The following is a 13,463-nucleotide window of genomic DNA, read 5'->3' as shown; positions in this document are numbered from 1 at the left end:
CTATGCTTTACTGGGAGCCACTGCAATTTTCAAAAGAGCAGGGTGATATGATCACCTTTTCTAGCATGACATGGTACGAGTACCATGGTGTTTTGGAAGGTTTTAAGCTGTTTGCCTCATTTAGGCATGTGCGCTTACATCTGCCATAGACCTGGAGTAACTGGGCTCCCGAGGAAAAGAAAAAAAAAAAAAAAAAGGGACACAACCAATCAAATTCCAACTCAAGGGTAACTAGATGGAACCGATCAAGAATCAGGATGTGGTAACATTATAAAGTCCAGGATTCAAATCCACAAAGTAGAATGGTGAGGACAATTATTATTATTATTAGCATTTGTATAGCGCTACCAGACATACGCAGCGCTGAACACCTGATACAAAGAGACAATCCCTGCTCAAAAGAGCTTACCAATTGCATGGTAGTCTGCCAGCTTTGTGATCGTTCACACCCCATGCTCATTCTACTGGTGCCATCTCAAGGGTCCAAATGCAAAGCTTGTCTTGGCCAGTTTGGCACTAGGCAACAAGCTGTCAAGACAACAGAACTTGTCAACAGCTGTTAACTGGTGTTTTCCACATGCACTGCTGGTACAGAGGGATTTGAGATTGGAAAGGACTGATGTATAACTTCAGTTATTTGTTTTTGGAGTTGTTTTTTTTTTAAATCTTGTAGTTAATCCAAACTACAAAGAGAATAACAGAACAGTTAAACAGCTGTTGAACACCATGCAGCAACTGTGTTACCAATACACAGTCATCTGTAAAAGGAAGTTCATGGATTGTTGTATGTTTCACTTGCAGCCACCTAAGGTCAAAGATGTTACCATCAGTGCAAAATGAAATAGGAATGCCCAGATTACAATATTTATATTTAAATCTGTTTATTGACAAACTTTTCAAGCAATATACTTGCACACTATTGCCATCATAAAAAAAACAGAAGATGCTAATACATCAAATAACTGCCCATCATCCTTTTGTCTTCAAATAGTTTTCTGCTTTTACCCCCCCCCCCCAGAGTCTAAACAACAAACCATCTTATCTCACAACTGTTGTATCAACAAGAAAAGTTATCATTAGTCCCTTATACCAGTAGCAAAGAGGTGGGAAAATGTGGGATACAAATGCAATAAATTAACCCCCCCCCCCCCCTATCTATTCTTCCCCCCCTCTTCCGTTTCACCCTCCCCCCCCTCAGAGTTCAGGGCTTGGGATCTGGTGCCACTTCTTCAAACGGTTAAAAGGTACCGATTACAATATTTAAAGAAAACAAGCAATATTATTGAAAAATAAATATCGAACAGAAGTACAGACAGGACATGATCCTATTTTGTTCCACTGGACACAAGAAAACATCCTTATCTTTTAACCTCCATTCAAAATATAAGCCCTCATGCCTTCAAGAAAGAAGTGAATAAAATTTGTGTATTTGCTCAGGCAATCAGAGTCTAAGGTCCTCCCAGAATGCATTCCTACTGACAGAATCAAAGACTTTTATTAGATCCATGAACACTACTTAGAAGTCTTGGTGTTTGTCAGGACTTTTGTCCTGTCATTTTCTGACTGTAGGAAATAGGTTGAAAAATCAGGTAAGAAGCATAGGTGGTAAGGGGAAGTGGTGTTGGGATGTGTATGGGTGTTGCATGATTAACTAACCAAAGTGGAATAAACTCAACTAGATAGACTGGATGGGTCAATTTGCTCCTTTTATTATGAGACGTGTTTCCTGTTTGACATTTGGGGAGAATTTTATAAAGTATTCTCCATGTGAAAAGTTGTTTGGGTTTTTATTCCGTTTTTAACATATGGAAATGGATCTTATAAAATTGTATGGACAAATATGCACATATAAGAATGTGCACCAGCAAGATGGTGCATACTTCTGTAATCCCTGGTTAAATTGAGATTACTAAAAGAGTAAACCCTGGTAGAAAGTCACTGGGGGGAGTGACTGGGAGGTCCCTGGGTAGAAGGAGGCCAAGCCCATGGGGAGTGTGTATGGAATAAAATGCAGAAAGATAGTGCCTATGTTGGGGTGAGTGACATTTCTTGGAGGAGATAAAAGAGAAGAAATAGAGTGGGAAAGTGTCTTTTGGTGTACTTTTCTTCTGGTGAGTCCTATAGAATTCTCTCTGAACTCTCTCCGCCAGCTGAAAGGAGAAATTCTCCTCCAGAGAACCTTTCATTCCCTTCTTTTGTTAAGGAAATGGCTGATGCTATTCTTTTTCCATCCTTTGGAACTGGAGGCCAAGCCCAGGGCCAAGATGCTCAAGGTCCTGGATTACACATCTCTTCCTAGGGAGGCTCCCTCTTCATGAGGCACTTCTGGAAGTCCTCGTTAGGAACTGGGAGTCCCCTCTGTCGGTCCCGGTCATGACCAAAAAGATCAATATCCAGTATTGGATCCACAGTGCACCTGGTTTTGATAAGCTTCAATTGCCTCACAATTCCATGGTGGTGGAATCCGCTCTCCACAGAGCCAAGAGTTCCAAGGACTATGCCTTGGTGCCACCAGGTAGAGAAGCTAGAACTCAGGATTCTTTTGGGAGGAAGATGTATCAGGCTTCAATGCTCATCTCCCAAATACAATCATACCAGCTCTTCACAAGCATTCACTTGTGAAATTTGGTGCACAAGTTGTCGGACTTGGCTGAGTCGCTCCCTCTGGAGCAGACTGAGTCACTTCGACAGTTGGTCAAGCACCAGAAGGCATGTCGAAAGTTCTTGGCCAGGGGCACTTACGACACTTTTGATGTGGCATCCAGGATCTCTGCTCAGAGTAGCAATATGCAGACTCTCATGGCTATGTGTTTGACTTGGAACATTCTGTTCAGCAGAGATTGGCAGATGCATATACTCACGATGCGATACTTCCAGCCCATCGGAAGTATCTTCGATTTCAGCTGAAAACACATCACTTTCAGTACTGCTTGTTGCCTTTTGGCCTCGCATCAGCTCCCAGGGTCTTCACCAAATGTCTAGCGGTAGTTGCAGCATTGCTATGCAGACTGGAAGTCCATGTGTTCCCATATCTCGATGACTGGCTGGTGAAGAGCACCTCTTCCAATGGAGCTCAGGAGTCTATGCAAATGACTATTTGGGTGCTCAAGCTACTAGGGTTCGTTTTAAACTACCCCAAGTCCCATCTTCATCCTGTCCAGCGATTGGAACCCTGCTCAATACAAAGAAGTTCCAAGCCTCCCAGAGACGAGAGCGAACACTCTTGTTGCACTCGCTTCCATTATTCGAGCCTCTCATCAGGCCACAGCTTGGCAGATGTTGAGATTTTTGTGTCACACGGCTTCCACAGTATAAGTTACACCCATGACACACCTTCACATGAGATCAGCCCAATGGAACCTGGCTTCTCAGTGGTATCAAGCCACTGGTGTTCCCAGAGCTTGTACGCTCTCTTCAGTGGTGGACCATTCCATCCAATTTGACTCTGGGACTTACATTCCAAATTCTTCAGCCATAAAAAGTGCTGATGATAGATGCATCTCTCCTGGGATGGGGGGCTCATGTAGATGGAGCAGACCAGGCCCCACAGAAAGTCTGTCCAACTTTTTGTTTCTTTTGATCTCAAAAGGACGGGAGTCGCCATCAGAAAACACATCATTTCTAATTGGCTGGCAGATTGCATTTCCTTCACTTATGCCCAAGCTGGGCTGGCCCTAGAGGGTCATGTCATGGCTCACAAATGTCAGAGCCATGGCTGCGTCGGTAGGTAACTTGAGGTCAGCCTCCATTGAAGAAATTTACAAGGCTGCGACGTGGTCTTCAGTCCACATATTCACACTACTGCCTTGAGCAGGATACCCAGTGAGACAGTTGGTTCAGATAGAGAGTGTTGCAGAATCTGTTTGGGATCTAGAATCCAACTCCACTAGGCCCGTTTTATTCTGTTCCAGGCTACACTCTCATTCAGATTGTATATAGTTTCACGTTAATCTGTTTTATGTCCTCACTGTTGCGAGGCCCATTTGACCAATGTTTATGTTGTTTTTGGTGAGCCTGGATGCTAGGGATTCCCCACTTGTGAGAATATATAAGCTTGCTTGTCCTTGGAGAAAGCGAAGATACTTACCTATAGTAGGTATTCTCCGAGGACAGCAGGCTTTATAGTCTCACAGTCCCTCCCACCTCCTCTTGGAGTTGTCTCCTCTATTATTTTTACTGTAGTATTCAACTGAGACTGCGTTTGTGCGGAGGCAGGAAAGCATGCGCACATGCGTAGTGGAGCATGTCTCGCACTCCTCAAAGCTGTACTTATACTTTTTTTTTTTGTTACATTTGTACCCCGCGCTTTCCCACTCATGGCAGGCTCAATGCGGCTTACATATACAGATACTTATTTGTACCTGGGGCAATGGAGGGTTAAGTGACTTGCCCAGAGTCACAAGGAGCTGCCCATGCCTGAAGTGGGAATTGAACAGTTCCCCAGGATCAGAGTCCACCACCCTAACCACTAGGCCACTCCTCCACTTTTTATAAGTCTCAGACTGGGCAATGCAGGTCGGCATCACCCCACTTGTGAGAATATAAAGCTTGCTGTCCTCAGAAAATACCTGCTACAGATAAGTATCTTCGCCTTACTGCAAGATGCAGTTTTTGTGCATATTCTATTGTGAGTAAAATCTAAAAGTAATACCACGTCAGACTGATTGGGCTATTTATACTGACCTTGCTGTTTGATGTATGTGGGAAGCATGAAACTAATTAAAGTCTGACTGCAGCTCCTTGTGACTCTGGGCAAGTCACTTAACCCTCCATTGCCCCTGGTACAAAATAAGTACCTGAATATATGTAAACTGCTTTGAATGTAGTTGCAAAAACCTCAGAAAGGCGGTATATAAAGTCCCATTTCCCTTTGCATGTCAAATAAGAACTGGTAATAAACAAGTACCTATGATGCGCCATTGCAAAAATTGTAATCATCAGTTCAGTGATTTACAGTAGCAAATCACTGAACAAGGTTATGATCGTTTGGCTTGTTTAACATTTTCTGAACAATTCTGGTTTTATATCCTTCAGACAGTGTAACCCAATGGTTTGATTTGGATATTGTGTGGCACACTTTGTTGTGATTGGTTGTTTTGCATTTTTTTTCTGCGCAACGATGTAATCCATTTGCTTGTGTTTAAAAAACCAGAAGAGTGGAGAGAAATTGAAACCTTACGTTCATTCTCTGCAGTTGTTCTATTAAGAACAGTCTAAATATTCATTTTAAGTTGGAGAATATGGAAAATTTACATAAAAACGAGTCTGTGGAAAATTAAGAAATCGTATTGCTTTTGGCAGAAAATTTTACTCAGATGCTACCAATTCATTTATTACAGAAAGATCTCCAGCGTTATAATCAGTTGATCTCTTGTTTTTGTTGGGCATGAAGGAAACTAATATTTGATACGTAATTGGACTCAAAGGGAGTGGGGGGTTTGGGGTTACCCAACTTGAAACTGTATAATTTGGCCTGTTTGTTGCGGCATATTCGAGATTGGCTTTCCTGTCAACATCACTTTACAGCATTCTGGCCGGAGGAGACCTTTTATACGCCCTACCAGATTACCTCCCTGTTACAGAATGGGAGAAGGTTGCTCCTTTCCTATATATGGCGCAGTGTTCTTCTGTGCCCGTTGCGATACACATGGGGTGTGCTCGTGTGCAACTTGGGAGGAGACCCAGCAGTCACTGATTAGTTGTCCATTAGAGGTAATTTAGTGTTTGGGTCAGGTTTAGAGAACCCTATTTTTTTGCAATGGGAGTTGCAGGGCCCCCAGCTGTTGGAGCAGGTTTTGGATGACAGAGGTTGCCTCTTCCCTCTGGAGGTAGTGTGTAAGGAACAGAGCTTTTGGTGGGGTGACGGATTCAGCTACTGCCAATTAAAACATTATGTGCACTCCTTGAATCCTGCCTTGCTGGGTCACCAAACAGAAAAAAAGCTCAGGATCTTCTTTTATAACATTTCTGAGTTCACCACATCCATCTCTGGAATCTGCAAGTCCTTACGCAGGTTGGATGTGGTGGTGGTAAAGCAGAGATGGGAACAGGACCTATGGCAAACATTGGTTCAGTGGGATCTGGTTAGTAATTTTAAGAACCTCCCCAGGTTGACTGCCCATGCAGGTTATAGAGAATGCTATTTTTAGTTCTGCTTCGGGCATATTACACTCAGGTACAATTGCTTAAGGCTCATAGGGTACCATCTGCGCTCTGTGGCAAATACCATCAAGCTGACAACACCTTCTGTCACTCTTTATGGGCTTGTGCTGTGATTCAGCAGTTTTGGAGAAAGGTAATTGCCTACATGCCCTTATTCTGGAGTGTAGGATAGAGGGGTTGCCAGAACAATTGGTCCTAGATAAACCAGGCTCCTTTAGGGGGAACACTAAGGAGGTTACCACACTATTTCATAAATTGTGTCTTTTAGCAAGGAAATGCATTCTGCAATCATGGACTTTGAAGGAACCTCCTGTGTACTGGGTGTAGCAAAAACAATTACACCAGCTGCTAAGTTGGGAGGAATAGGAGGCTCATGGGTGTCAAACGCAAGACTCGTTTTTTAAAGATCTGGACTCTATACTTGCAGTCTCTGCCACAGAGGGGTAGAAGCTTAATTCTGAACACCTTGTGACTGTATATTCTCTGTGCATTCTATTATGTCATATAGGAAGACTTGGGAGTTTGTAGGGTTTGGTTTTTATTTTGATGAGGGGGGGGGCGGGTTCTTTGAGGGGTAGGGGGATGTGGTAAGTCAGGGGGGCATAAGAATCTAGACCTTTTGGTTACTGGTTATCTTTGCACTATTTTCTGGGTGTGAGGGATGTAGGGTGGGAGTGGATCTGGAGAACGAGAATATAATTTTGTTTGTACTTGATGTCTTGTATCATTTCCCCTTTGGGGTTATGTTCTAGTTGAAAACACAATAAAAGCCGTTTCAAGTTATTTCTTTACATTTATAATTGGAAGGGAGAAGCGAGATATCCAGAGGTGTAAGAGTCCAGCCTCTGGATTTCTATTTTACATATAATCTCAGGTGGGAATGGGGGATTTTGGGGGAGGGGTTTCTTCTAAATATAAACTGTAACATTCTCATTCTGTTATATGCAACTTGATATGTCAAATCAGTTATGTTTATTTTGTTTCTTGAGGCTGTTTTTTAATTTGAATAAAATATACTGAAACATAAGATCATAAATTAGGCTCATAATTCTAGGCTAACAAACAGCAGTCCTAAATGTATGAGTATAACTTTTAAGCTCCTAAATAAAGTTGACTTTCAGCTGAAAAGTTATGCTCCTAAATTTGGCTGCAAATAAGGGACAAATTTAGGAGCTCAGCGTTTTTTGAATATTGGGCCCACAGAATGTAATTTTTGTTCTGATTAGTTAAGAGTATAGAAAGAAGTTGTGCATTGTGCAAGATTTTCCTGCACTGTGAGAGCAACTCTTAGCTTCTCCTCCAGCTCCTGTTAGCTGTCTCTGTAAGACCTTCACAGACAGCAGCTCAGTCTCAAATAATTCTGCAGATCCTGTTAGCTATCTCTGTAAGACTTTTACAGACAGCAGCTCTCAACTATGCCTGCAGCTTCTGTTAGCTGTCTCTTGGAGACCCCTCCCCCTCAAAAAGTTTCAATACAACTATGTTTCAACAATAAAACTGAGGTTATTTTTAGTGCCATTTACCCAGGTAATTTTATATATTTAAGTTAAGTTGACCTGACAATCATCCTCCTAAGGTTGGCTAGAAGATTTGCTTGAGGATCACAGCTTGCTACTTTTAGTTGCATTAAAAATGGGATCCCCAGTGAGGGAGCTGTTTAAGTCAAGGGAACTTTCCAGATCTGTGTGTCTATCATCCTCTGTTTCCTGCGCCCACAGTAAAAAGAAGTACAAAACCTAAAGGCACTTTTTTCACCAGATACACACAGAAACAAATAAGAAAACAAACAAACCCCTAAAACAATAAATGTGAATGTTTCTCTTTGAAGACTGCCTGCCAAATACATAGGTACAGAACTCCCCGCACACTTTTTACCCAGCCAGGCAACTTAAAAGTGCATTCTATATTAACAGGATCGTTGCAAAAGTAACCAAACTTGGCAAAACAGAAAAAAAAAAAAAAAAAAAACTAAAATCTGTAAAAATGATGGGAAAAGATTTGTTTTCTATTCAGTTCAGTCTGAGACCAAAAAGACAAAAGTACTGAGGCCTTTCACCATGCCAGACAAGTTCTTGCCTGCAAATTAAAAATGTCCTTCAGAGTTAGTTGTTTCCAGGGAAACCTTTTGGGCATGGCAGGGATTAACAGCAGGTAGTCTGGGGACACTTGCAGCAGCCAAGTGCTAAATCTGACTGACAGCCATTTCAATTGGACTTTTCCCTCCTTTCATTGATTCTTGGGTTCTCTGAAGCATTTCCCTCCTGACTGAGCCCCTACTATGTGTATGTGTCTCTCTCTCTCTTCTGGCCTATTCTTGTGCTCTTTTCTTCACTGGGGCCGCTTCACCATGCCAACGCCAATTTAAACCTGAACAAAAGAGCCTGCCGCTGACTGCTTTTCTTGGTTCCCGCTGTCATGGCAACCCTGGCCCCAGGGGCAGGACGCCTCCAATCCCAGCCACTGCATCAGATTAGTGTGAGCTCTAATGCCCCTCTTAACTGCTAAACACAAAGACATCCTGCTACACTATGAATTCCGTTTTCCCAAGGCTGATACTAAAACCAAGAACTTGAAGTGTTAAACGTACTAAAATTTTTATGGCAATTGTACATCGCTTTGAGCAACCTTTAAATGAAGATCAGGAAAGTAGTTTATAAGTTTCTGAAGAAGTGTTGCCCAACTCTCTATCCAAGCCCTTACCCCTAACAACTACTTTACTGCTGACTCTGCACATCTCACCTCCCCCATTCAATATATGTTCCCAGAGTCTACTATATGTGTTTCATTTATCTTACCCACTACTGCTCCCATGTCTTCCCTAGTCACATGTCTCTTCAGTGCTTCTTCCCCCATGTCTCTTTACCTCCTCTTGTATATCAGCCCTCAATATATAATCCCAGCACATTTATGCGTTTTCTTTTCCTCAGTGAAGAAACTAAATTTGTTTTTATGCTGAATTATTTATGTTTGTTTGGTTTTGATTTGATATACTATACAAAGCGGTATACATAAAATGAATGCAAAAATAATATAAGCTTAGAAACACAAAAATAAGCACACAATAAACAATAAAAATAAGTCAGGAACCATATGACATTCAGTAAGAAGGCTCACCTAACTATGAGACAAATCTTGTGAAAACAACCAGGACTTGCTCCCAAAAGGTAGGCAGAACTGTAATATTAAGGATAGCCTATGGCTATTTATTCCATAACAGGAACAACATAAATAAAAGCAGTCCTCCTGGTGGATGTTAAGTCTAGGTGATGCTACTGAAGGCAGTGCAACAAGTACCTCCTGGGAAAAGCATAACACACAAGTTGGATTATAAGCCAATAACAAATTATACAGGTAGCCTGGACACATTTGGTAGCAATATTTAATGGTCATATCAATTTTAAAATGTTTGTGCCATTCACCCAGAAGCCAAGGACTTCCAGTACTGGACTGATGTGATCAGTTATCTTCACCCTGAAATCAATCTTGCCACAGTATTTTGAAGAAGTTGTGTCTAATACTCCCTTGAAAGAGAGTCCCTGATACAACAAAAGAGGAGGAGTGAGAAAAGGGGTTTTGGATTTAGCTCATGCCTTTTTCAATTGTAACTCAATGTGAGTTACATTCAGAAGCAGTAGGCAGGGCCGTGCTAACACGGTAAGCGAGGTAAGCGCCGCAGGGGGGCGCCTGCCTTCAAGGGCGCCGCGCTTACCCCGCTTACCATGTTAGCACTAGACTCCCGACGAAATCTGCCGCCGCCGCCGCTGCTGTTGACCTATGCTGATCCACTGCTGCCGCCGGCGCCGCTTCTTCCCACAGCCAGCAAAAGAAGAAAAAGAAGCGCGGGGCCCCAGCAGCCTTCAGACATGCGCTGTCGGCTCTGCCGGTTCTCTGCCCCCTGACGTCAATTTCCTGTTTCGGAGCAGAGGATCGGCAGAGCCGACAGCGCATGTCTGAAGGCTGCTGCGGCCCCGCGCTGCTTTTTCTTCTTATGCTAGCGCCTTCCTCTGCCAGGTAGTGCCCCTCTGACACGATTTCCAGAGATTTGGACCAGCTACCGTAAAACACAAGGGTCTGGTGGTGTCAGGTAAATCAGTTTTTGCAGTGTAAAATGTATTGTTTCATTTGTTTAGCATTTAGGTTCCATTAGTGGTAATTCCTAACAGAATCATTGCAATGGACAGCGATTAAAGGAAGGTGGGAGTGGTGACTGATGGATGTTGTAACTGATTTTGAAGGTTTTGAATGAGAACTGCAGTGAAAAAAAATGCTTGCTGCTGGTAATGGATGAGTGGAGCTCAACCTTACAGAAGGATGGAACTGTCAGAAGTCCTTGGGCAGCAGACTGCAGGGCCCTTGCAGGAGAAAGGGAACCAACAGACTAGCTAAGAAAGAGGGCAGGCCCGAAGATTAAGAGAATATTAAGTTTAAAAGAGATCCTATAAGATATTGGGAGCATATGTTCTGAAATCAAAAGAGGGGTAACGTGATCAAATTTCCTACAGGCATGTAGAAGCTTAACTACAGTGTATTGGATTTGCAAAATGCTGGAAGGAGGGGGCAGAATGAGGGAAGATGCTGGTAGGGAGGGAAAGAGGATAGACACTGGAAGGATGGGGTGAGAGAGACATGCTGAATGGAAAAGGGTTAAGATAGAGGGAGACAATGGACGGAAGGATTGGGAGAGGGTAGTGGGTGGAAGGATGGAGAGAGAAAGAGGGATGACACTGGATGGAAGGGTAGGAGAGAAACAGGGACGGTGCTGGACATGGATGGAGGGGAGGGAAGTATATGCACATGGATGGAGGGAAGTGAGGAGAAATGCTGGATATGGATGGAGGGAAAACTGCTGAATTTAAGAGCTGGATCGGGACAATGAAGGATAGGGACAGGGCTACAGATGGTAGGCAGTACGCATAAGGACACAGGAGGATGATGGACATGGTGAGAGAAAAAATATCAAATGGAAAGAAGACACTGCATAAAACAGAAGACACTGGGACCAAAGCGAATAGAAAAACTAAATAATCAGACAACAAAGGTAGAAAAAAGTATTTTATTCAGAATTTATTAATTGGAATATGTCAGCTTTTGGAAATGTGCATCTGTGATATTTTGCATGTAAGTTTCAATTTTTCTAGTATTGCTGCATGCTGAGTCTGTATTTTGCGTTCATATCTGTTGTGTCATGTGTTTTTCATGTGCGATCAAGGTGCAGTATTCTGCTAGCGTGTAGCATTTTCAGCCCTTTTTGGTGTTGGTTTTTTTTTTTTTGTTGTTTCACTAGGTTGTGTACTCGTTTTAGAGCCCGGTGTAATTACAGTTCTGCCTTTTCACGCATAAGGTTGTAGCTCGTCCTATCCTTGGAATTAGTGCTGTTATGGTTTGGTGAGGTTATGAGTGCGTTTTTGCACAAGTTTGTGTATAGTGTTTTGCAGGGGGGCGCCAACTGATAGTCTGCAGGGGGGCGCCAGAGACCCTAGGCACGGCCCTGGCAGTAGGTATTTTCCTGTCCCCAGAGGGCTTCTGATATCAGTTTGTACTTGAGGCAATGGAAGACTGCCCAAGACCAGAAGGAGCAGCAGTGGGATTTGATTATGGCTTTCCTGGTTCTGTAATCATTAACCTACCCCTCACTTCACAAGTTGCAATAATTTAAATGGCTAGTGAATATGGCATGCACAATTGTTCTCAAATCAGCAGATGATATTAATGGCTTCAGCTATCTAATTTGCTGTAAGTAGAAGAATGAAGCCTTAATGCATTTTCACTATCCTTCACAGTTGCTTTGCTCTAGTCAGTGATAGTTGTGTGAATTTATTTCATCTAAGATAACATGGCAAAATTCTACCCGGTCTAAGGTATATGCTATTACTAGCCCATTGGTTTAGAATCAACTTCCACTAAATATTTGTAGTTTAACTGACCTGATGAATTTCCATAAGACTCCACTACCTACTCCAGCTAGTGTTTCTGGGAAAACTTTAATGTTGGTTACTTTAGCTTTGTAGTTTATCAATAGAAATCAAACAAAATAAAACATGGAAAAGAAAATAAGATGATACCTTTTTTATTGGACATAACTTAATACATTTCTTGATTATTGATGTCCAATAAAAAAAGTATCATCTTATTTTCTTTTCCATGTTTTATTTTGTTTGATTTCTATTGATAACCTTTAAGAGTGGACTAACACGGCTACCACACCTCTCTACTTTAGCGTTGTAAGAATTGTGTTTTATGTACATTTATTGTTATATATTGTTTAACAAATTTGCTTGTGGTTTGTTTTATATTGATTTTCTTGTTTTTGATTGTACTCTAGTCAGTGTTGATTAAGGGTTGTCTGGTTATAAGAGAATAAATGAAATTAAGACTCACAGGTGCTCCTTACACTGTCTTTATTTATCCTCACTTAGGTATTCAAATATAGACCATTCCAGAGAATTTGAAAGAATAACATTTTCCTTCACCCAGACTACATTTTAGCAGTTCCTACCTTCCCAAATTGTTCAAAGTATTGCTTCACATCTTCCATGGTTGTGTTTACAGACAAACCACCTACAAATATCTTCTTTGTCCTTGTCACCATCTGAAAATCAAAAAATTATTAAGTTTAGAATTAACATAAAACCGAAGCCTGGAATGTACTCATTCTCAAAGCAGGATGCTTTTCTGTCATCAAAACCCAACATTTCAATTATTTTACATAATTTTGCTCTAGTGATACCAGAATTCAATGTCTATATCCATATATTTGAGTCCCTACAGTGATCCACTTGCTCCAGGTCAAGGAGACTTTGGCAGGGGCAGATGCAATGGAGAATCTAAAACTGGCAACATTCATTCTGCTAAACAGTTCCTCATCTGTATTCCTAAGGAGCACATGTTCTGGATTAGCCTAATGAATGATCACATAATCGGAAACAAGCCCATTTTGAGGAAGGAGCTTGTCTCAAAACTACCACACCATCTATTACTGAACTCCTTTGTGCAATTAACCTCCATACTACCATGTGTTTCTCAGCTGAATGACACTGGCTACTAACATATAGTTGCAAGTCTCTGCTTTCTTGTTTTTTATACTTTGTCCTCCTAGAGTATCACATAAGAATAGTCATACTGGGTTAGACCAATGGTCCAACCAGCCCAGTATCCTGCATCCAACAGTGGCCAATCCAGGTCACAAGCACCTGGCAGAAACCCAAATAATAGTAACATTCCAGGGCAAGCAGTGGCTTCCCCCATGTCTATCTCAATAAGAGACTATGGACTTTTCCTCCAGGAACTTGTCCAAACATTTT

The 13,463-nt window shown here is 41.9% G+C and overlaps 1 protein-coding gene across 1 annotated transcript in view; it reads right to left on the bottom strand.

The window, feature by feature from the left end:
- Positions 1-13,463, bottom strand: part of MSI1 (musashi RNA binding protein 1) — a 91,314-nt gene that overhangs the window by 58,159 nt on the left and 19,692 nt on the right. The window contains exon 6 of the mRNA XM_030219842.1: positions 12,659-12,751. Coding sequence (XP_030075702.1) covers positions 12,659-12,751 — 93 coding nt within the window. The remainder of the gene's footprint in view (positions 1-12,658; positions 12,752-13,463) is intronic.

This window comes from Microcaecilia unicolor, chromosome 11, assembly GCF_901765095.1.
Source record: "Microcaecilia unicolor chromosome 11, aMicUni1.1, whole genome shotgun sequence".
In the NCBI taxonomy this organism is placed as follows: Eukaryota; Metazoa; Chordata; class Amphibia; order Gymnophiona; family Siphonopidae; genus Microcaecilia; species Microcaecilia unicolor.
This window is presented reverse-complemented; position numbering and strand designations above follow the sequence as displayed.